The sequence below is a fragment of the Argentina silus genome (genome assembly GCF_951799395.1).
Source record: "Argentina silus genome assembly, chromosome: 8".
NCBI classification, from domain to species: domain Eukaryota; kingdom Metazoa; phylum Chordata; class Actinopteri; order Argentiniformes; family Argentinidae; genus Argentina; species Argentina silus.
In genome coordinates this window covers 3,659,851-3,683,627 of record NC_139662.1, presented here as the reverse complement: position 1 = coordinate 3,683,627, position 23,777 = coordinate 3,659,851, and the positions used below count along the sequence as shown (strand labels likewise).

General features: G+C 43.0%; 1 protein-coding gene across 5 annotated transcripts in view; it reads left to right on the top strand.

Annotated features, from left to right (window-relative positions):
• scn8aa (sodium channel, voltage gated, type VIII, alpha subunit a) overlaps window positions 1-22,952 on the top strand; it is a gene marked incomplete at both ends in the record, with an annotated part of 37,089 nt that extends 14,137 nt beyond the window's left edge. For 2 of the 5 annotated variants that reach the window (XM_083675697.1, XM_083675696.1), the window contains 17 exons: window positions 301-588; window positions 1,962-2,276; window positions 3,945-4,080; window positions 4,306-4,544; window positions 6,254-6,427; window positions 6,719-7,075; window positions 7,269-7,739; window positions 8,676-8,793; window positions 8,950-9,104; window positions 9,922-10,095; window positions 15,039-15,161; window positions 19,752-20,036; window positions 20,372-20,425; window positions 20,645-20,782; window positions 20,968-21,072; window positions 21,226-21,496; window positions 21,799-22,952. In XM_083675697.1, the coding sequence (XP_083531823.1) occupies window positions 301-588; window positions 1,962-2,276; window positions 3,945-4,080; window positions 4,306-4,544; window positions 6,254-6,427; window positions 6,719-7,075; window positions 7,269-7,739; window positions 8,676-8,793; window positions 8,950-9,104; window positions 9,922-10,095; window positions 15,039-15,161; window positions 19,752-20,036; window positions 20,372-20,425; window positions 20,645-20,782; window positions 20,968-21,072; window positions 21,226-21,496; window positions 21,799-22,952 (4,557 nt within the window). The remainder of the gene's footprint in view (window positions 1-300; window positions 589-1,961; window positions 2,277-3,944; window positions 4,081-4,305; window positions 4,545-6,253; window positions 6,428-6,718; window positions 7,076-7,268; window positions 7,740-8,675; window positions 8,794-8,949; window positions 9,105-9,921; window positions 10,096-15,038; window positions 15,162-19,751; window positions 20,037-20,371; window positions 20,426-20,644; window positions 20,783-20,967; window positions 21,073-21,225; window positions 21,497-21,798) is intronic. The other 3 variants (XM_083675700.1, XM_083675699.1, XM_083675698.1) reach the window with 3 other exon arrangements.
• Between the last annotated feature and the right edge of the window lie 825 nt (window positions 22,953-23,777).

Genomic DNA, 23,777 nt, shown 5'->3' with positions numbered 1-23,777 from the left:
ACCTCAGTCAATTACCTTTAATGTGTAGTATGATAGAGAGTCACTTCTGTCCCATCACATTAGTTGGATGCTGTCTGCCAGATGGACTTAAAGCAGGCAATACAGTAGCTAACTACAGCACTCTGAGAATAGCAAAGTCACGCACCATACCTGGGAACCATATCCACTCACATAGACCATGAGCCTATAGTATAGCCTACCATTGAACACCACCTGCATCACCTCCTTGGTGTGTGTGTGTGTGTGTGTGTGTGTGTGTGTGTGTGTGTGTGTGTGTGTGTGTGTGTGTGTGTGTCTCAGGCTGCTGCCATGGCGACCTCGGCGGGTACAGTGTCCGAGGACGCGGTGGAGGACGATGGGGGGGGGCACCTGTCTTGCAGCTCGTCAGAGATGTCCAAGCTCAGCTCCAAGAGCGCCAAGGAGCGACGCAACCGCAAGAAGAAGTGGAGACAGAAAGAGCAGTCCAGGGGCGAGGAGAAGGGAGACAGCGAGAAGTTTGTCAAGTCGGAATCAGACGACGGCAGCAAGAGGAGCCGCTTCCGTTTCCCGGACAACCGTCTCGGCCGAAAGTCGTCCATCATGAACCAGGTGAGAAGACGAGGGTCATGGCCTTGGCCCGCAGTTTGCCAACCACGTAATGCATTCTGCTGCTGGGCAGCTGAGAAGACGTTTTCTATTTTTTACATAAGTAAATTGCTTTCAAAGTCAAATGGTAATTTGGGGCTTGGTTGAGTATTTTTGGGAAATAACGTAGAAGTACGGGTCATATGTGAATACAGGTAAGTCCTAAGTTGGTGAAGCATGGTGCTAGCAACGCTACGGTTTTGGGTTAGATTCCTGTTGGGACCATATATACAATAAATGCATGCACTCAGTGTACTGTAAGTCGTTTTGGATAAAAGCGTCAGCATGTATAATATCAAACTGGACCTGCTAACATGTCTGACAAAACAAAATTGAAACAGCAGAACATAGAGTTTTGTGAATGAAACACAGTAAGTAAAAAATACCTCCTAGTGTACTGTAGATGTCAATGGTTCTGCCTTGATTGATACACTTTTTAAGCTTTGAGCTTTACAACAGCATCTGGCTACAACAGCATCTGGCTACAACAGCATCTGGCTGGAGCTCATACCACAGGGTGTATTTGTTGTAGCTAAAGATACAGTAGCATGTGTTCAAGGTTTGAATTATTAACTGTGATTACATGAATGTTTCAGTGAGAGCAGTCATACAGCTTTGTTTCCTCCTCACTCTTGTTATGGTGTCCTTCATATTGTACTGTATCTGTTCAACAAGACAAGTCAAGGGGCTTATAGCATAAGTAAAGATGCTACACAAATAACATGTATTGATTGACTGTATTGATACATTGAGTATTTAAACCTTTGACAATGATAAACTGTCAAGAAATAGCTTGAACAGCAATAGTGCATTCATATGAATGCCAGTGGCATTAGCGCTAGGCTATGTTGTTAGAGATGGTGACCATTACAGTGAATATGCTTTTACCAGTAAAAAACAGGCTAGTGTCCAAAGGTTTATCAAATATGCTTTGTAAACATATATCCTTTTGTGGTAACAGGATCAATACAGTAGAAGTCCAGATTCATGCAGGTCCAGCTCATCTTTCCCTCAGTGAGGACTCAGCTGTGTTCCTGTCCTGTGTTTGACCTTGCTGGTGTAGAATATCAATGACCTAATTTTGTATTTCCCTCTGTTTAATAAGTCACATGATCACTCCATCAGAATATGCTACCTAAGGGAAATCCACACATGCTGCTCTAATTTCATCCAGTAGCCCACAGATGTTGTCTTTCATTATGACCCCAGAATTGATGACAAAGAGGACCTAAATGATAGCACAATCAATGTAAACTCAGAAACACCCTCATTCCTCCATCAATCTCACTTATTCACCTGACCTGTCTCTCCCCTCCTGCCCTGTCCTTGTCCTCCAGTCCCTTCTGAGTATCCCAGGGTCCCCTTTCCTCTCGCGCCACAACAGCAAGAGCAGCATCTTCAGCTTCAAGGGCCGCTCCAAGGACGTGGGCTCGGAGAACGAGTTTGCCGACGACGAGCATAGCACGGTGGAGGAGTGCGAGGAGCGGCGGGGCTCCCTCTTCAGCCCGTACCGGCGGAGCAGCTACAGCGGCTACCACGGCAAGAGGAACAGCACGGTGGACTGCAACGGCGTGGTGTCTCTGATCGGCCCCGGGTCTGGTGGACGCCTACTGCCTGAGGTGAAAATAGATAAGGCAGCTACTGACGACAGTGTAAGGAAGTTAATAAGTAGGCCCGTCTAGGCATGGCCCCTCTCTTTCTTTCTTTCTTTCTTTCTTTCTTTCTTTCTTTCTTTCTTCCTGATTCTCTCTCTCTTTTCTCGACCTTCTTCTGCAAGTCCGTACGTATCTATGCTAAGCGCTCGTTCCCCTCCTGCTCCTGTAGTGTATGCTGCCCTCCAACACTAGCCAAAGAATCTAACAGAGAAACTTCACATTGACTTCCTGGGTTGTTCAGTGACTTCCTTGACTATCGGTCAAATATTTGGAATTTGTTGTTGTCATAATGCATTGTCCATCCACATCGTAGCACACTCAAACTTTACATTCACAAATTATACAACAATATAGGCATTTGTATGTTTTCCATTGTCCATGGATACAGTATTCTTATTTTTCAAATAGCCGAGGCTGCTATGACACACCAGACTGTATAAAGTAACACCAAATACAATCATTATACTGTTAAGTTTATATATATAATAACACACCATCACCAATCTTTATAATCATATTTTTCCTTTCTCACTGCTAATGATGATGTCCAAAACAATCCCTAGCTGTATGGTATACCGCTGGTGGAAGAGAGCCTTCAGTTTGGGAGTGATCAGATATTTCTCCTCCAGACAGACAGGCACGGCTTGTGCTAGGCTATGGCTATGGCTATGGCTGTGTCTGTGGGAGTATGAAACAGAGAGCATTAACCACTGTAGAATCATATGCCCCTCACTGCTTTCCGACATTGTCTCATGTCTTCACTTACACCAGTGTCACCAACATAATCTTCTTTTGTCTAGATTTGTCTAGATTTTAAACAAAAAGAAGGGCTAATGCTAACCACATTCCTTTTCAAACAAATCCCACTGAACAAAATTTGATATAAAATGATATTTCTAATGCAAGTTAGGTAGTTTGAGACCCTCAATCTGAACACAGGGCCTGTATTTCTGACTCAGCATGATAACAACGACTAATGGCTATGGTGTCTATAATTTCCTCTCCTCCTCCTTGACTTGGTGCATGCTCATGCATGACAACTTCAACAATCTGAACCCAACTGCTGTTCCCCCTTCTTTCTCCTAGTGCTATGATGACTTCATGGTTGATATGGGAATAGGGTCAGATAAGGTATGGGGTTAAGAATAGAAGAATGGTTGCATATTATAGGTAAAATAAAGTCTAACCCTAACTCAAAATATGTCACATTTAAAATGGGTATAGCCTACACTTAATGGTTGGGATCTATTTTGCAAGTTGAGCATAATTCTCTTAACTATTGCACCACAACACTGTAATTGCATACATGTCATGCCAAAAATAATTTCTCCGCACAATATCTGGATATTTAAATATTATTAAAATAATGTGCAATGAGATAATTACATATTATTTGTCACAATGAGGTCAACTATCCCTATGCCAAGGCTCCCACTATGGCTGAGACTGCATGTTCCTGGGTTGAACTCAAAGCCAGCATTACCATGACATACTGTAAAGAATGAAGCGTGCCAAAGAAAACCAACCGCTATCTCTCCCACCAAATCCCTCTATCCCACCAATCTCACTCTGCAGTGCACTTCCCTCCCCCGGCCACCGGTGGTGCTGTGGGATGGTGTTCATGTCTGTTCCATCAGTGCTTGATTCTTCCTCTCCTCCTGACAGCCCACTACTGAGGTTGAGGTGAAGAAGAAGCTGTCGGGCTCCCTGATGGTGTCTGTGGACCAGCTCAATACCTCCTTTGGGCGGAAAGAGCGGGCCAACAGTGTCATGAGCGTCATTACCAACACGCTAGTGGAGGGTACTGCCTCTCTCATTTGCCCCAGCTAATGTCATGCTGCATAGTTTTACCTATAACTCCTGCTGATCAGCCTTGTATATCACACAATGTCAGATGTTGAAATGCTAGTATTATTGTCTACATAACAGCATGTGGCAGCTCTGTCACACTATATTAGTTTATAGTGTGACAGTTGGCAACACATTAGGATTTTGATGCCTCTTCCTTGCTTCCCCGTGTCCTCAGAGCTGGAGGAGTCTCAGCGCAGTTGCCCGCCATGCTGGTATAAGTTCTCAAACACATTCCTGATCTGGGAGTGCTGTCCCATATGGCTGAAGATCAAAGAGATTGTCAACCTGATCGTTATGGACCCCTTTGTGGACCTGGCCATCACCATCTGTATCGTTCTCAACACCCTCTTCATGGCCATGGAGCACTACCCCATGACCCCTCAGTTTGAGGGAGTGCTGTCAGTTGGCAACCTGGTGAGGATCACACAATCTCTGTTCACAATCTCTGTTCCCTACATTTACATATCGTGATGGTACAATATCATGTCATGGATTGCAGGGTTGACATACACTCACTGAGCACTTTATTGGGAACACCTGTACACCTTCTCATGGTGGAGGTGGTGCAATGGTGTGGGGAATGTTTTCTTGGCACACTTTGGGCCCGTTAATACCAATCAGTCATCACTTGAAATTTGCTGACCATGTGCATCCCTTCATGGCCACAATTTACCCATCTTCTAATGGCTACTTCCAGCATGATAATGCACCATGTCACAAAGCAAAAGTCATCTCAAACTGGTTTCATGAACATGATAATGAGTTCAGTGTTCTTCAGTGGACTTCCCAGTCACCGGATCTGAATCCAATAGAACACCTTTGGGATGTGGTAGAACGGCAGATTCACAGCTTGAAAGTGCACCTGAAAAATCTGCAGGAATTGCGTGATGCAACCATGTCATCATGGACCAGAATCTCAAATGAATGTTTCCAACATCTTGTGGAATCATTGCCACGAAGAAATGAGGCTGTTTTGAGAGCAAAGGGAGGCCCTACCCAGTATTAGTATAGTGTTCCTAATAAAGTGTTTGGTGAGTTTATACTCTTATTAATATCTTAATATCTCTTAATAGCTGTGTTATTTTTGTACTCATATTTGGCAGTTCTTTCATTGCCAATTCAAAGCTAAATGAAAACATTCCCAGCCCCCCTATGGTTTTTTTCCATGCCTTCCTCATGTGGTTGTTCTTCTCTCTCTCTCTGTCTCTCACTCTCTCTCCCTCCTGTACCCTGCTGTTTCCTGGGCCCAGGCACTGGGTGCTGGCTGGTGGGAGGCCTGCATTAATATTTCATGCAGGCTGATCGATGAGCAGCTCTAAAATGGTGCCTGAATTACGGCTCAGAAAACCCAACCTGTACATTTTCACCATTAGAGAAACTAAGTACAGTCTCTCTCTGCGTTGACAGGGATATTGCCATCAGCAGTTTGATCCTGCCCATGCTGGGACCTTGAAGGGTGTCACTGTGATAAAGACACTGTATGTTTGTGAGACTGAACAATTCCGTACTGGCCAATAATCTTGCCAGGCTGTTGAAAGTGTCACTTGAATTGTGAGAATTGATGATACGCGTTGTGCAGTGCACACTCCGTTCGAGGGAGTTTCTGGGTAACCTTGATGCATTATGAGTCATCTTCCCTGAACAGAGGACTGCACACACTGACTCCTCCTGCCACGCCTCGATCTATGGACACCCACAGTGATTAAAGATAACCTTCAGTCATTAATGAGACCTATTAAAGTATAACAGGTGTCACGCTGTCCTCAATGACCCGCACCTACAGCTGCACATACAGTCATTGCAAGGTAGCACCCACTTTTTGAATAATTGTCTTATTTCCTGGCCAATACAACAACATACAGTTACTGTAAAAAAAAAAAGAAGAAAAAAAGAAAAAAGAAACTGTTACTATTGTTTGTATGAAATGATTCATCTTTTTTCAGAAGTAGCTTGAATGACTAGAATGGACTGTCACCTCCTAATTAGCTCAACTGAACTGTACTTAAACAAAATAGAGGCGTCACACCAAATATCACCTAAACAAAGTGTGTTATTGAATGATGATATTTCCCTCAGGTTAATTTTTGCAACAGACAGCTCAGACCCGTGTTTGTCTCTGACAGGTGTTCACGGGGATCTTTGCAGTGGAGATGTTTGCCAAGCTGGTGGCCATGGACCCCTACTACTACTTCCAGGAGGGCTGGAACTGCTTTGACGGTTTCATCGTCACCCTGAGCTTAGTGGAGCTGGCGTTGGCTGACGTGGAGGGGTTGTCAGTGCTCAGATCATTCCGATTGGTAAACACTTTTCCAACCCCTATGTGTACACACGTCACATATATACGCATATACAGTATATCACAGTATACAATTTATACTGCCACTATTACTCTGTGTACTACTACTCCAGCATTCTTTACATATTATTACTACAACTGCTATTTCTACTATTGCCACTATAGCAGTTGCTATGTCATCAACAGCCATTTCTCTAACCATTGCTGCTGCTCACAAGATGCCATGCTAATGATGTTTGTATGTATTCCTCTGATCCCTGTCCTGTCACACTCTCTCCCTCCCCGATCTCAGCTGAGAGTGTTCAAGCTGGCCAAGTCGTGGCCCACCCTCAACATGCTGATCAAGATCATCGGTAACTCTGTGGGCGCTCTGGGAAACCTGACCCTGGTGCTGGCCATCATCGTCTTCATCTTCGCCGTGGTGGGCATGCAGCTGTTCGGCAAGAGCTACAAGGACTGTGTGTGTAAGATCGCCAAGGACTGTGAGCTGCCCCGCTGGCACATGAATGACTTTTTCCACTCCTTCCTGATCGTCTTTCGGGTGCTGTGTGGAGAGTGGATTGAGACCATGTGGGACTGCATGGAGGTGGCCGGACAGGGCATGTGCCTCATCGTCTTCATGATGGTCATGGTCATTGGCAACTTGGTGGTGAGTATCAGACAGAGGTGTGTGAGCTCCCGGTAGGCTCTGCGGCCTGCTACAACAGGCTGTTGTAAGCAGGCCTACTAGTACTAGTTTACCAGAGGGAGAGGCTTTAGTTGCTGCTGCTGGTAAATACAGTAGTCTTGTGGCTGGTGAGAGAAGCTGAAGCCTGTCTTCTGTGTGTATGTCTCTCTATTAGGTGTTGAACCTGTTCCTTGCCTTGCTGCTGAGCTCGTTCAGTGCGGACAACCTGGCAGCCACTGATGAAGACGGTGAGATGAACAACCTGCAGATCTCGGTTATCCGCATCAAGAAGGGCATCGCCTGGTTCAAGCTCAAAATGCGCATTTTGATGGCTAACGTTCTGAAGAAGCCGCTGATAGAGGACGAGCAGAAGCCTCTGGACGACATGTACGACAAGAAGCTAAACTGCATCGCCAACCACACTGGCGTAGACATCAACCGCGACCTGGACTACAAGAACGGTAACGGCACCACCAGCGGCATCGGCAGCAGCGTAGGCAAGTACATGATCGACGAGGACCACATGTCTTTCATCCACAACCCCAACCTGACCGTGTGCGTTCCCATCGCCGTGGGCGAGTCTGACTTTGAGAACCTCAACACAGAGGACTTCAGCAGCGAGTCGGAAAACGAGAACAGCAAAGAGGTGAGGGACGGAAGGGGTGCCATGGAACTAGCCACCCCTGACCACAATGGGGTACAGTGGCATGTTTAAAAGCATGTTCCGTTTTCAAATCAGTGTAAAGGCTAGAATGAGGATGACCTATTTGCCTCGGAAATTAATGAGGTTTTCAAATGGGCAATGTTGAAATTTCAATCAATATATAGTAGATGTTAGAGTGTGTCATATGCATACCTGCATGTACTGGTCAGTATCAAGAGATAGTTGATTTGTTGTTTTTTCTTGTAATGCTTTACTCCATTGTTATTGTTTCTTTGCTGTATTTTCACTGCCAAGTCACTGAAGGAACTCTATTACTCAATACACTCATTTATAATTTATGTAGCTGGGCATGAAACAGATATCTGCCGACCTGTGTTTTTTTTTTTCAAACTGTGCAAATACATTTAGGACTGTTAGAGTAAATGGTTTGCTATTTGATATTCTATCTGTATAAATCTGATGTATGATGTTTTCATTGTAGTGGCTGTTGCTGCTTCAATGTCAGTTAAACCTTATAATTGCTCTAGGTAGGCAGTAGTTCTAAGTTTTTGAATTGATTTAAGTCATGGATAATTACACCCAGGTCAGTGGTTCTCTATTAATAATATTATTTATCAGTGTTCTACATTTACTATTGATAGTAGGTCACAAATGTTACAGTTCTGGGTTGGGCAATTTTGTGCATTATTTGATTCATACTATGTTAGTCTGAATTACAATTGAAACTCATTTATGGCTATCTTCTAGAGGTATATGTACTGTATATTTATTGACTTAATACCCTGGTGAACATCATCGTCTGTATCATCTGTCCACCTACAGTACAATATGAAGGCTTTTGATGTCAGTGAGGGCCAATGCAGCAGTAGAATGACTATGACTGAATCACCATGTCCCTCTGTTTCTCTTTGTGTGTAGCTGGATGACACCAGCTCATCTGAGGGCAGCACCATAGACATCAAGCCTGACGTGGTGGAGGAGGTGGTGGTGGAGACAGTGGAGGAGTACCTGGACCCAGACGCCTGCTGGACAGATGGTAGGACAGGACTGCCTGGCTTTGATAGAGTCAAACAGTTACCCTCATCTGCTAGCCTTTGTAACCCGATTGATTGATGTTCCGATTGATTTATTTTATTATTTCTATTTGAGAGTGAAATCTCATTGATGTGACGCCTGTCCTCTTGTCTGTCAGGTTGTATTGCCAAGTATAAGTTCTGTGACGTGCCCATCACTCATGGCTGGGGGAAACCATGGTGGTTCCTGAGGAAGACCTGCTATCTAATTGTGGAACACAACTGGTTTGAGACTCTCATCATCTTCATGATTCTGCTAAGTAGTGGGGCCTTGGTAAGGATGCATGCAGCAACCAGCACCTCACACAAACATAGACACAAACACACAGTACAGTGCACTATGTACCTGCTAAATGAAAAACAAATGTTTGCTCAGATGATTATCAATGGGGAAAAAAACCTCAACTGCAGATCAGAAACATTTCTATTTATGTTAGTCAATATGTTATATGAATACGTATATATGGAACAATGATGCTGTTTAAATTGAGATACAAACTCTCTTCATGGCAAAGCTTTGTGGTGTATTTGATAATGAGTACAGAGTACACGGATGAGAAGCAGTACAGAGGAGAAGCCTGGCTGTTTGAGGAGCTGTCTGGCAGTGAGGAAATAGAAGTAGACATGGAGTGGTGCAGTTGGGCCCATCCCCTGTGCTCTGTGCTGTAGATGGTGGGGGGAGGGGCCTGGAGTGTCAGAGCGGGACTGTGTGATTAATAGACTGTACCATTTATCAGATAGGGGATCTATTTCTGGTGTCAGGAGGGCCATGTTCTCAGCCATGTCAAATAGTACTAAAATAAGAGCAGAGGTCGACGTTACGTTAATGGACATGTATATTGAAATATTCAAAGTGCTTTTTTGTATTATAAATAATGTTAGCTATCAGTCATGATTGAGCAGTACTGTTATAGATACATTTTCATTAGTTTAAATGTGAATCGCCAAGTATGTATTTATTCTCAAACTCAGGTCAGTTTACCTTGCATATTTATTTTAATTTATCTTTCCTTTAAAGGGGGTTGTGTATGAAATGGGCAAAACAAATACAGTCTGATTGATTTATTGATTGATTGATTGCCTCCTCCCAGGCCTTTGAGGATGTGTATATTGAACAGAGGAAGACCATCCGGATCGTTCTGGAGTACGCAGACAGGGTGTTCACCTACATCTTCATCCTGGAGATGTTGCTCAAGTGGGTGGCCTATGGCTTCAAGAAGTACTTCACTAACGCGTGGTGCTGGCTAGACTTCTTCATTGTGGATGTAAGTACATTTCCTGTGTCTTTATCCTAGATCTGGTAGAGTTAGTAGCAGCTAGGAGTGTTATTGACCCTTAATCACATGCTGTTAAAGCAGCAACTTACTGGATACAGCTACAGTTGTCCCCATAGCCCTTCCTGTAATGTGGAGGGATAGGAACAGTAAATTCCAGAAAAAAGTTAATGATGTAATGAATATGAGTATTGATCCTGCACTGTGAAAACGCACATTTTGATATATAAACACACCTTGCATATCGGTATGGAAGTACCCTGTCTTTGGATACTGACGTTTATACATTCTACCTACCTACTGTAGTGTTGCACCTATTGTTGCTTAACAGCATGTGGTTAGGTGGGGACTGTGAGGGCAAAGATAGGATAGAAGAATGAACTGCAACTTCATGGTATGCAATGGGTGAGAAGACATGTTCACACTAGCACAAACAGTAAGATTATACTGTTTATATACTACAGTATGGCTTCCATCCATGTGAAGTGAGCCGATGCCTATCACCTTTTACATCTCCATGAAGCAATATCTCTCTGTATGTTCTTGGATGTGAGATGCTTGAATATCAAAGGCAATTCTCTGCTTGTGATTTTGGATATTGTGTCTTAAGTGTGGGACAGGCAAGGAATGGTGTTCTCTGTTTCCCATTATGTGCAAATAGACACCAATTCTATCGTTTTACAACATAAGTAAGACAAATTATTCAAATTTGATAACATTGATATCGGAATGTGAATGACGTTACAAATTAGAATCAGTCCATCAATAACAAAGATTATTGATCAGCATATTCAAGCCATGCTCACCCCAACAGGATATTATGTGTAAAATCTTGTGTTTGTGTAAAATGTCCTCTACTGTGTCTCTGACTTGTTCAAAGTTTAATCTGTGTCTCTGTCCTTCTATCTCTTAGTGTTTCTCATTCTCTGCCCCCGCTGTGTGAGACAACTTTGAAAGTCTTCGAATTGGGGAAATGATGTATTCCATTCTTTACATGTAATGAATGAATACAGGATCTTTCAATATTTAAATTAGGATTAGGGTTAGTTGTTTGGGGGGGTTGGTTACTTGGACGATTATTACGATTAATTATTAATTAATTATTATGATTATTACGTTTAAGTTAAGTTGGGAGGAGAATTTTCAGACTTGGAAGTTGAAACCACAGTGAGAGGCTTAGAGTAATGTTGCATATAGATATGATCCCCCTGTGATTATGTGACGTGTGACGCCTGCTTTGATAGGCAGATTTGAAGAATCTCTGTTCTGACCTTATCCTTGAACTAACCAACTCTCAACAGTATCCTACACATGTGCTGATACAGACAAAATACAGTAGCTCTGACAGGAGAGCCACTCATGGAAGTACTAGGTATGATACAGGATGAGAACTGGTAATCAAATACTGATAAATATACAGCAACCATTCACTCGTTGCCATTTTACTTATCTGAATTACATTTACTAATACATTATCCATTTTAATTACATGATTATAGACTGCACAAATATACAGCTGGTTCCAGCTATTGTTCCTGTTCCTATTAACCATACTGTTAACCGTTGATAAGAAATAAAGTATGAATTTTTTTATTTTTTTTATTTTTTTTATTTAAACTTTTAAATAATGGGGAATTAGGTTACACCTAAGACATTGATACTATGATATTATGGGTTGATTCTACTACAACAAATTATATCAACATTTACCTGTACATTACATCTACATTTAGATCCTAAACAATATTCCCCTCACTCATACTGTCCCCTCTGGACTGACTGTAATGTATCCCAAACCATGCCCTCCCTCCCCACCACACTTTCCTCCAACCCCTCTGCTTCAGCCAGAGCAAGGGTTGTGATGAGCTGAAGCGTGTTAAAGCAACACTTGGGACAATACAAGGGCCTACATTTCCCAAGCCGCTTGTGTGTGACAAAAACTGTTATACCCACCACCCCCCTCGGCCCTCCCCAACCCCCTTCCTCCTTGAAGTGTTCAACCTCCTCTTACCCCAGGAATGTTTGACATTGTTCTGAGATGTAATGATGGTGGGGACAGACAGGCCAGCCAGCGGTAAGTTTGGTCCTGACAAGTGGTCCCTCCCTTTAATGCTGTGCTCAGTGGCTCTGGTCTGGGTTGTGTGTTGGCCTGTGGCCTGTGCCTCTGCCGTCCTGTACTGTGCTCTTAACCATGTCTGTGGGCTCTGAAGGGGGACACCATCATTATTAGACCAGCATGCGTTTCTCTGAGTGTGTGTGTGTGTGTGTGTGTTTGTGTTTACATCCCTTTTGTGTTTTGATATCTTTCTGTTTAGTTGTCTTTTAATTAAGTTTTCATTTTAGAAATGTTGCTAGAATGTAGCAAATGTGACACAGTAGAATTAATACAATGCATTAAAATGGTAGGAAATGCCAGTTTACTGTACAGTGTATGTGAAATTCATAATTTTAGGAGAAGAGAGAACGCATTGGGTCTGTTCTTTGTTTCGACATACGTATAGTATGCCAGTCTTTGGTCCAAACGTAATTGAATTAAATATTGAGTTACAGCACACTCACTCTTGTTTTTGTACAGTACAAAGCTTCATATTTTCTTATTTAACATAGTATAGTACACATTATATTGTTACAAAATAGAATCTAGAAAGGAAATTGAAAATCATCCTAGTACAGATTTACAGTATAGTTCAATTTCTGAGGATTGCTGGATTCATCCTCCATCCTTTTATTTAGAATTAGATTTTTTTCATTACATTTTGTTGTGGTTTTCTTTGGTTTTAGTTGTGTTCTGTTTTTTGTTTCTGTTTCTGTTCTGTTTTGCTGTCCTCATGGGATCACAGCCCCAGATGTCATTGGCCTTGCCTTGCAGAGCTCTGAGAGAGGGACGAGGCGCTGAGGGCACCCACACAGCAGGCCCGGGGGGGGTCGCGCCCCCTAAGGGGGGGCACTCCAAGGGGTCAGGCTCAGGCTGAAGGTGACAACTACCCCAAATACTGTAACAGTAGATGAAGGCAAAATCTTTATTTTTTGCTTCCCCACCACGTCGTAAAAGCCTGTAGGGAAGTCCTATCATTATCAGACAGCTTCTTAAGGAGTTAACATACTCCATGATTAAAACCTGGCAGAAGGAATCGTAGGTACTATACATTCTATGTATAGGACATATGTATAAGTCCTTGAGATCCGGGACACGTGAAAAAATGTACATATCACAACGCTCACAACTACTGTATCCTTGGCCTTTTGTCAAATCCGCTAGAACCACGATTGCTACATTTTGACTTTGCATATCTCCCATCATAAAGAACATAACGGCCCCAATCAAAATAAAGATGTTGCCTTTATTAGAATCCCCCCTCTGTGACTCTGGTCAGCTTTGAATGTTGTGTACTTTTGCGGTGAGTTTGACCAGTACTTGTCGATGGCTGGTTGGAGGTGCTTTCAGATGTCTTACTGTTTATATCCCTTTCTTAAGGAACTGGTGCTCTCTCTCTCAGTTTCACCACCCATGCAACAGTAGTCAGTAGGAGATTGAGTCTAGTATACACACACCCGGTCTCCCCTGTTGTCAGTATTTCTGTAGGTCTACTACCCTCTATCTGTCGTCCTCCTCTAATGGCTGACTTTGCTTGGTTGAGGTGACCTCATCTTTCCTCAACAGTTCCTTTGCTCACTCACACCCTTTCCCTCCATGCGGCTCATAAGTGCAGCTTATTGACCACACTCCCTTAACTCCATTTCCTCCTCCGTTAACGATGCGATATGTGTGTTTAGCTTAGGTCAACTATACAGTATTGGCACTGGACCATAGGGGCTTCACAATTACCAAACCATAATTTACTCCACTTAGACCCATTGATTCCTTCTTTGTGGCCATGATCATCTAACATTTGAATATATTGTATATTAAATAGAGGACCCCAAAAAAAGATTTCAATGAAGCTTCATTCACAGACCATAGAAATCCTTGTTGCTTGATGGTCATGGAACGTTCCAAGTCATGCATAGTCGATTGTGAGTGGCCATGGTAGGTGGCAGTGATGCCTTGGCTTGGCGGACGCTTTGAGAGTGGGGGATGCACCAGTTTCTTTGAGGTTGTGTGCTGTTCTGTGTGTAATTCCACTGTACTCAGTGTCATTCCGTCCTTTCAGTGCCGTCCAGTGCAAATAACTAGCTGAATCCATCCCCCCCTCTTCTGTGTGTGGTTTATGTGAATGTGGCTCTCCTATTTAATTCTAATGCTGAAATTGCTGAATGCTGAAATTGCTATTTATCAATGTCGAGAATGGCAAAAATGACATACTTGTACATATTTACCTGTATTCTTTCTCTTAGGTTCCGTTAGTTTGTCTGTCTTAAATTATATGGGATTTTATACCTCAGCCAAGAGCGACATGGAGAGACAATGTTAGAGGGGCAAGGGTAAGGCTCTCAAGTCTGTTGGGTTTTTATTAACTTCTACAGGGTAACCTCTCTCCTTCCCTCCCTCCCCAACCCCCCTTCCTCCCCAAATCCAACCCCTCCGTCTGTATCTGTACTAAATCAGTCATGTGGCACACTTTTCTGCCTAACTTTCCCTTTGTTTGAGTCTTATGCCTCTCTCTCTCTCCTCTCTTTCTCTCTCTCTCTCAATCACAAGTTTCTTTGCAGGTACAAAGGAGTTTTCGCATCTTGCCAACTGCCCTAAAATAACAGAAAAAAACCCTGCGGCCTACTACTGCTACTAAAATACTACGCACATAAAACCTATACTAAACATGACCTTCTCTCTCAATGTATATACATATATAAATGCAATATTATACATGTATATACATGCATAGATTTATGTGTGTATGTCAAGCAACTCTCCTATGCCAGGGCCGTCTCTTCCCTAGTGAATATTCTCACTTCTAACAGTTTGGAACCTCTTTTGCTTCTCTGTTTTTGTGTAGGTGTCTATAGTCAGCCTTGTAGCTAATGCGCTGGGCTACTCCGATCTAGGGCCCATTAAATCACTCAGGACACTAAGGGCCTTGAGACCCCTCAGAGCCTTGTCACGTTTTGAAGGGATGAGGGTAAGATCCAAAGCTAAGCAGCTGATCCTTCCGCATGCCCATTCAACAGTTTAAGCATGCTAGAACTGATCCAAAAGTACCAAACCAAGAAAAAAAATCCAATATCATATTGGGGGATTTTTAAAAACAGGAAAACTAAAGACAAGACGTCACCTTTCCATGCACACAAATCCTGTACCATACTTTATCTGCAAAAGAATAAGTCATGATGCAGCTGGGAGATTACGTAATGCTACAAACTAATATTACCAGCAGAATTATTTCCCTGGTTTCAATTGAATCTTTTTCAAAATCTCTAATTGATATTTTCAGAATTATCTATATAGAACAAAAAAAGAAACTGTGAAATAGAGGGATATGTCACAAAGCTGCCTCATCACATAGCAACTAGAAACATTAATGATTTCATCTTCTTTTGTTTTGTTTTGATTGCCCTCGAGAGATGTTAATGATAAATTAGTCTAAATAAAAAAAAAAATCCAACTACATGCCATTTCATAGAACATTTGAACCAACAATTGGCTGTTCATTTGGCCTGATTCTCAACCACTGCTTTTAATCGAGAACCCCCTTCCCTCCACCTGTTCCCTGCTCCCCTAACCCCCCCCCCCCCGACTCACCCCATCCCCTACTGCATCTGGCACTGAGAACAACCAGCAGGAACCAGCACGCCTAACCCCCCTGCCCTCCAGTCACACCAAACCTGCCCACAGAGGATGGCTGCAAAACAACCATTCAGAGGAAACTGCGACTTTTAAAATAACAGAAATCAGTTATTCTGAATGTAGTCTAAACCATTTATAGCATAAGGTGTCATTTTGCTGCCCTATGCTCTTTAAATGGTTTATTCAGAAGTGGCCAGCCTTTGGCCCCTCGCTGTATCTCAGGTTGTTTCAGCTATCTCTGGATGGAATTATCTAATTGGTCCTCTTTGTGACTGGTGGTAGTAAAAGGTTGCGCCTGGTTGTTGTCACCTGTAGTTCCTCTATCCTCTCTATCCTTGGACTGGTTGCCTTGTCTTCTAGTTTGAGCTTCCCCTCTTCACTTCAGTCCCTAGTCCACCCCCCTCCCCTCTACCCAGCCCCAAGTGTGCAGCACTGTGCAGCACCCCCCCCTCCCTCTCCACCTCTACCCCTCTTCCTCCACTGCTCACTCCATTTTGGCTCAGTTCTGCTGGGCCTGCCCACTGGAGGGTCACTGCACTCTTTTCCTGCTTGTCTAGGATCTGCATCAGGGACTGAGAAAGAAACCACACACTCGCATTGTTGTGGGTTTGGGAGGAAAATATTTGTTAAGCTTCTGCCAGTGTCAATGAATTGTTAATGGTTGATTTCAGAGATCTGCTAAGTCATGTATTTCAAACTTGACTATCTGGAAATAACGTTTAGAACAGAACTGTGCAGTAAATAATTGGATGTTTGTCCATCCATGCACACAGACCAGATCCATTATCTCTGTTTTGTTATTTGTCTTGACCTTAAGCAGAAGCTTAGGAAATATACCAGGCTGCCATCTCACACAAAGCATTATTCTTCTCATGTCATGGCACAGCACAACGCTTACTGCAGGTCTGAGCTTCCTGTTGCCTTCCACTCCCACAGGAAGTGAAACTGGGAGGCAACATTGGGCACAGTGGAGCTATGTCTTAGAGGAGTGGGTTGGGGCGGGGCGGGTTCTGGGGGGCATTTTCTATCATGACAGCAGTAGGACACCTCTCTAAACCCCCAGACAGAGCATGTGTCTCCCCTCTACATAATGTCCCAAAAATGACAGACCAGTTGAACACATTCACAAAGCTTTAATCATCAATTTGAAATTCCATTCATACTTGAAGTCCCCATTCATACTAGATATCCAGCGGCTAAAATATGATGAAGTTGCAGATATGACCAGACATCAAAGGTTTTAGGCCCTGGATAGGCTTTATGGATGTTCTTATGAATATGTCCACAAAAATGTATAATGGTAGATTTACGTTTGTTTACATTGCTCAGGGATTAGACTACTACTGGTCCAAATGATGAAGTCATTTTTGGGGTGAAAATAATCATGGTACATTTCTAAAGAATGTATTAGTTAATCCGCCATGCCCCTATGAATAACCACATTCATTGGGTGCATGTGGTTTGAAGTGAGGGTGGCCCAGTAATACATGTAGAAGTGAAAGACACAGAAGAATTTGATCCTGCCGTATCAATTTACTACAATGTCGTATGTTCATCAATTTATTTGCCGTTTTGTTTGAACTGAAATTAAAATTGAGGTCAAAGTGATAAATAAATGGATAGGGAAGTACGCGAATGGAGAGATGATGACACCATAGGATGACACCGTAAGAAAGAGATTCTGGAAAGTTAGAATGTTGAGAACCTTTACAATTCGCTGACTTGAGTTTTCTGGCACTATGGAACATGAAGGCCAATGCAACTCAAGCGCCGAGAAGTGCAGCTTAAATTCAACCCATTGCACTGCTTAACATGCAATGATCATGGGCTGTTCTGACGACGTACTCTTTGTTAAATGCTCTCTCTTATGCTGCTTTGTAATCGCATTCTTACTTTTTTGAGCAATGCAATGTACAGGAATGACACAGTCACTAGTCATTTTTATGCTGGTATCACTACTCTTTTTTCCTGATTATTCTGATTGGCTTGCTCTAGTTTTTGGTTGCATTTTAATGTTTTAGTAATGACAATATTCCAGTATTTGTTTCATTACCTTCAACAGACTGCCAAACTAGACAGGATATTGCCATTTTAACATCAGCACTGGGCCATTGAATAACAACTCTGAGCCCTAGTCATTGTCAATGCAAATGACCTTTCTTGCTGCACAATGTTAAAGATCAGTAGCAGACACATCTGAGTTACATACCAATGACACCCAGACAGACCCAACTCTTATAACCTTTAAACAGAGGGTCTAAAAACTACTGTACACCATCCATAATGCTGTAGCTGTGTGTCTTATACACCAGTAGTCCATACACCAGTGTCAGATACACTGATAAGATACACAAGCAATGTTTTGGCCGTTATATTGTATCTTTATCTCTCTATCCACACATTTCTCTGTCTATTTATTTATTGATTTGAACGGTTTTTGAGATTTCACAACAATGCTATGTAACACGCATGTACTATCTAATTGCCGATGCACATTATGCACTTTTGAAAGCCATTTTCCCTCTTTTTGAGAATATTTTTGATATAGCCCAATCTATTTGAAACACCTTGAATCTTTTGAAACAAGATCAATTCTACCTCATCTAGAGCAAGCAGTCATTCTCTCAGCAAGTGCAGAGATGGGAGAAGTTGGAGGTGATATTATGTAGATGCAGTATGCTGTGAACTCTTTTAGCATTGTCGTTTTCAAAAGGGTAGCCTTTACACCTCTTGTTATGCGTGGTCTGAGCACAAGTGCTGAAGCCCTTTTTATTTTGTAAGTGTAGTACTGTATATTGATATTACACTGTAGCACCATAATAGCCATTTGGTGTTCATCCAACACCACAATGGCAGTCAATAGAAATAGCATTATCCAAATACTTTTTATAGCAACCATTCCAAGTGTACCCATTGAGATAGAAAGAGGAATATGTATGTAAGTTACACCTCCCTTAAACAACACATAAGGTCTTGCACATGCTGAGAGAATCCTGCTCCAGAGCTCGCCCCTGTCTGTCCGTATGAGGAGGGAATATGGCTCCACAAACGAGTCTGCAAAAGACATGCATGCTCAGCTGTCTGCCTGAGAGCTGCTGGTCGGCCTGCCTAACACTGTTAGTGAGCGGTCCACTATGCGCTGAGCTTATTGCCAATGAGTGTATGGGAGGTCTGAATGCTGGGTAGAAATGGGACTAGATTTGGGGGTGTTGGGAAGTATGGGTCAGAATGGTTATATCGGCTCCAGCTTTATTAATATTGTATGTACAAAACAATTGAATTAGTCTGGGAGGGGGTCTGTTTTAGAAAAAGGGACAAAGGGTGTTGATTGTATTTAGAGGAGTGGGGTGCTATAGAGTTGATGCTGCATACTGATATGGCAGTCACAAGTAGTTCAATTAATTTCTGACATTTATCCTGTAATCTAGGGGAGGGGAAGTGGAGTGTGTGTGTGTGTGTGTGTGTGTGTGTGTGTGTGTGTGTGTGTGTGTGTGTGCGTGTGTGTGTGCGTGTGCGTGTGTGTGTGTGTGCGTGTGTGTGTGTGTGTGTGCATGCGTGCATATGTGCAGCTCCCACCCCTAAGGCTATCTTAGCCATGTGTTTGATCAGAGCAGAGTGGTGCAGTCACATAAGTGCTTTGGTAATTAAAAAAGGTCTGGCACTGCTCTTTCTCTATTAGATATTATAATACACGTTCATTGCAAGATTTCTGCTCACTAGGTCACAAACATTCAAATAATTATAAAAGCAGATATTTGTGATATCACTCAACGGAATATCACCTGCCCTTTATTCGAATACAGTGTAACATATAGCAAGTATGAAGCCATAGCAGTATGCAGCTGCTCTTATGGGGGTTGGTGCAATAGAGTATGCTTTAAAGGCTCTTACACTGTCATATCCTGTCTTCCCTCGTCTGGTCTAGGTGGTAGTCAACGCCTTGGTGGGTGCCATACCTTCCATTATGAATGTGTTGCTGGTTTGCCTCATCTTTTGGCTGATTTTCAGTATCATGGGGGTTAACTTGTTTGCCGGCAAGTACTACTACTGTTTTAACGAGACAGCGGAGGAGTCCTTCGAAGCAGATGTGGTCAACAACAAAACACAATGCCTGTACCTTATGCAACAAAACTTTTCTGAGGTCAGGTGGAAGAACGTCAAGATCAACTTTGACAATGTTGGCGCCGGCTACCTGGCTCTGCTGCAAGTGGTGAGAGTGTCCCTCTTCTTCCCCTCTTGCTCTCTTACTTCTCTCGTTTGCTATTTGTATCCCATTTTCTTATGCTATTACTCTAACTCTCTCATCTGTCCTTCCATCCTCTTCCATAGGCTCTCCTTATTACATATTTCGTCACAATTACTTTTCTGTACATTTTTCTCATTTCTTAATTTCTTTCCATGTACAACAAGCTCTTCTAAAGGACACACATCACATTTGGGTTTGAGTTTGAGTTTTTTTGTGTTTTTTTTCCATTAATGATTTGATATAGTATTTGTTTTGGGGTTATGATCATCATACTTAATTATATCTCTTTGTCTCGAAAGGCTACATTTAAAGGATGGATGGACATTATGTATGCAGCTGTAGACTCAAGAAAGGTACTATAAGGTTTTAAAACAATTTTCTGTAAGCAATATTTTTCCACAAACAAATGTTGTATATTTGTCTAGAGGTACAGTATATGAAGCAAAGTGAACTGCATTTTATATGCAATGAAGGCTATGGGCATATACTGTAGCTGGACTGTAACAGTACTCATGTCATCAGTCCATTGAAACCCTGTCTGACTGTCTCCTGTACACTGTACTTCTCCTCAGGTGGGAGACCAGCCCATCTATGAAGACAACATCTACATGTACATCTACTTTGTCATCTTCATCATTTTTGGCTCCTTCTTCACCCTAAACCTCTTCATTGGTGTCATCATTGACAACTTCAACCAGCAGAAGAAAAAGATAAGGCCTTTTCTGTCTCTTATGCCTCGTCATACACTGAATGTTTATTTTTATTAAAATATGGATAATGGTCTTGTGATCCATTAGTACTTTGGGAAATATGTTGATTTCATATGTTTCTGGCCAGAGGATACGTAAGATGAGGCTTGGGTTGGTTGTAACCGAATCTTTGTCTATCTCTTTACTTTGGGGGTCAGGATATCTTCATGACAGAGGAGCAGAAGAAGTACTACAATGCTATGAAGAAACTAGGTTCAAAGAAACCTCAGAAACCTATTCCTCGACCGCAGGTTTGCTCTCTCTCTCTCTCTTTATTGTAACCTCATGGTACAGTGTCCCTATACGGGCGAGTCAATAACACTGATTTCAGTCCTGTCACAGTGTCATCTTTGGATGAATCTCCAACTCAGTGGTGTGTGTTGTTGTGTTTGTTTCCTCTGCAGAACAAGATCCAGGGGATGGTGTTTGACTTTGTGACGCAGCAGGTCTTCGACATCTCCATCATGATTCTCATCTGCCTCAACATGGTCACCATGATGGTGGAGACGGATGACCAGTCACCTGAGACCGAGGGTATCCTCTACTGGGTCAACTTTATCTTCATCGTAGCCTTCACCACTGAGTTTGTGCTGAAGCTCTTCGCCCTGCGCCACTACTACTTCACCAATGGCTGGAACATCTTTGACGTGGTGGTGGTCATCCTTTCTATAGTGGGTAAGTGAGGGGGAACAAAGGTTGCATTATGGAGCGACTTGGCCGTCATGGGAGATGAGTGCCGTTTTCTCATTTATTCTCATTTATTTTGGATTTCAGATTTTGTAATACTATATATACCTCAGAAAGCAGCATCTTGTACTGTATGCAATTGACTTCAATCTGCCCCATTTAGTCTGAAGTGCTTTAGTCTGAAATCTAGTCTGCCCCCTTTAGTTTGAAATGCTCACTCATAAATTAATTATGTGGTTCAACTTGTCAACTCATCTTTTTCTCCTTGTCTTTTCTACCCCGTTATCCAGGTATGTTCCTGGCTGACATAATTGAGAAGTACTTTGTGTCACCTACTCTGTTCAGGGTCATTAGACTGGCTCGAATCGGTCGTATCCTGCGTTTGATCAAAGGAGCCAAGGGCATACGAACTTTACTCTTCGCCCTGATGATGTCACTGCCAGCCCTGTTCAACATCGGGTTACTGCTCTTCTTGGTCATGTTCATCTTCTCCATCTTCGGCATGTCTAACTTTGGCTACGTCAAACACGGGGCTGGGATAGACGACATGTACAACTTTGAGACCTTTGGGAACAGTATGATCTGCCTGTTTATGATCACCACGTCTGCTGGCTGGGATGGTCTACTTCTGCCCATCCTCAACTACCCGCCGGACTGCAACCCCCTCTATGAGAACCCTGGCACCAATGTGAAGGGTGACTGTGGCAACCCCTCAGTGGGCATCTTCTTCTTCGTCATGTACATCATCATCTCCTTCCTCATTGTGGTCAACATGTACATCGCCATCATCCTGGAGAACTTCAGTGTGGCCACAGAGGAGAGTGCTGACCCACTCAGCGAGGACGACTTTGAGACCTTCTATGAGATCTGGGAGAAGTTCGACCCCACCGCCTCTCAGTTCATCACCTTCGCCAAGCTGTCTGACTTTGCTGATACGTTGGAGCACCCGCTCCGTTTGCCCAAGCCCAACACCATCGAGCTGATCGCCATGGACATGCCCATGGTGAGCGGTGACCGCATCCACTGCCTGGACATCCTGTTTGCCTTCACCAAGCGTGTGCTGGGTGACAGCGGGGAGCTGGACATGCTGAGGACGCAGATGGAGGAGCGCTTTGTGGCAGCTAACCCCTCGAAGGTCTCCTATGAGCCCATCACCACCACGCTTCGCCGCAAGCAGGAGGACGTCTCAGCCAAGATCATCCAGAACGCCTACCGCGGCCACCTCCTCAGACGTGGCTTCAAACACAAGCGCCGAAGTCGGACAAATAACAAGCTGGAGAACGGAGGGACCAACCAAGAGAAGAAAGAGAGCACACCCTCCACTGCCTCGCTCCCCTCCTATGACAGTGTGACCAAACCTGACAAGGAGAAACTGGAGGAGAACGAGGGAGGAAGGAGAGAGAAGGACAGAAACCAAAAAGACGAAAGGGAATCGAAGTGTTAGGGTTCAGTGACTGTCATAATCCAATAAGACACAGTGAGAAGAGACTCTGAGCACAACCCTGACAAGTGTACAAAAAGATCATTTGCAAGTAAAAACACAAAACAAAAAAAACACACAAAAAAATGTTTACAGACTTAAACACATAATGAGGCAACGTGGTTTCTTACGTCTTTAAAGACATCCAAACCAAACACAATCAGTTTACCATGGGACTTTGCTGCATAGTGACCAATTTCTTGGAAATAGAATGAGAAGAAACCCCAAGAAATAATGACTAAAATGTGTGCAGGCCAGTGGCACACATATTTCTTGGGGACCAACTGCCAAGTGACAGAAATATCTGCAAAAAGATGGAAAACGGAAAAATTCCTGCCACCACCATGTGTGGACCCCCTCGCAGCAAAGCTCCACCACTAGGGATTTCCCCTACAGGAATGGAGCCTACAGGTCCCATTAGAACTGTTTTAGCAGTCTGAGGGGACTCTGTCATGTTGAGTTTACTGTCCTTATCAAGGAAAAACAATAATCAACAAAGCAAGTTTAAATAGGAAAGAACACTAGAGAAAGGAAAAACCCAGAACAGTAGGCAAGGTTTTTTTTTTATATGTTTGTGCTAAATAAACTTGCATCTTTCCATTATTTGAGCAGCAAAAAAAATTAAAAAAAATAACATTTAGCCCATGTCACTAGTCTTTTCATCTTCTCTTTGTTATACTGACATTGAAAAAGACATTTTCTACATGGGCTTTCACACTGATCGGGTAGGGGGCCTTAGTCATTGTTTTGACTTGGCTGAAGGGGACTTTGTCAGACCGAGTTCCAGAT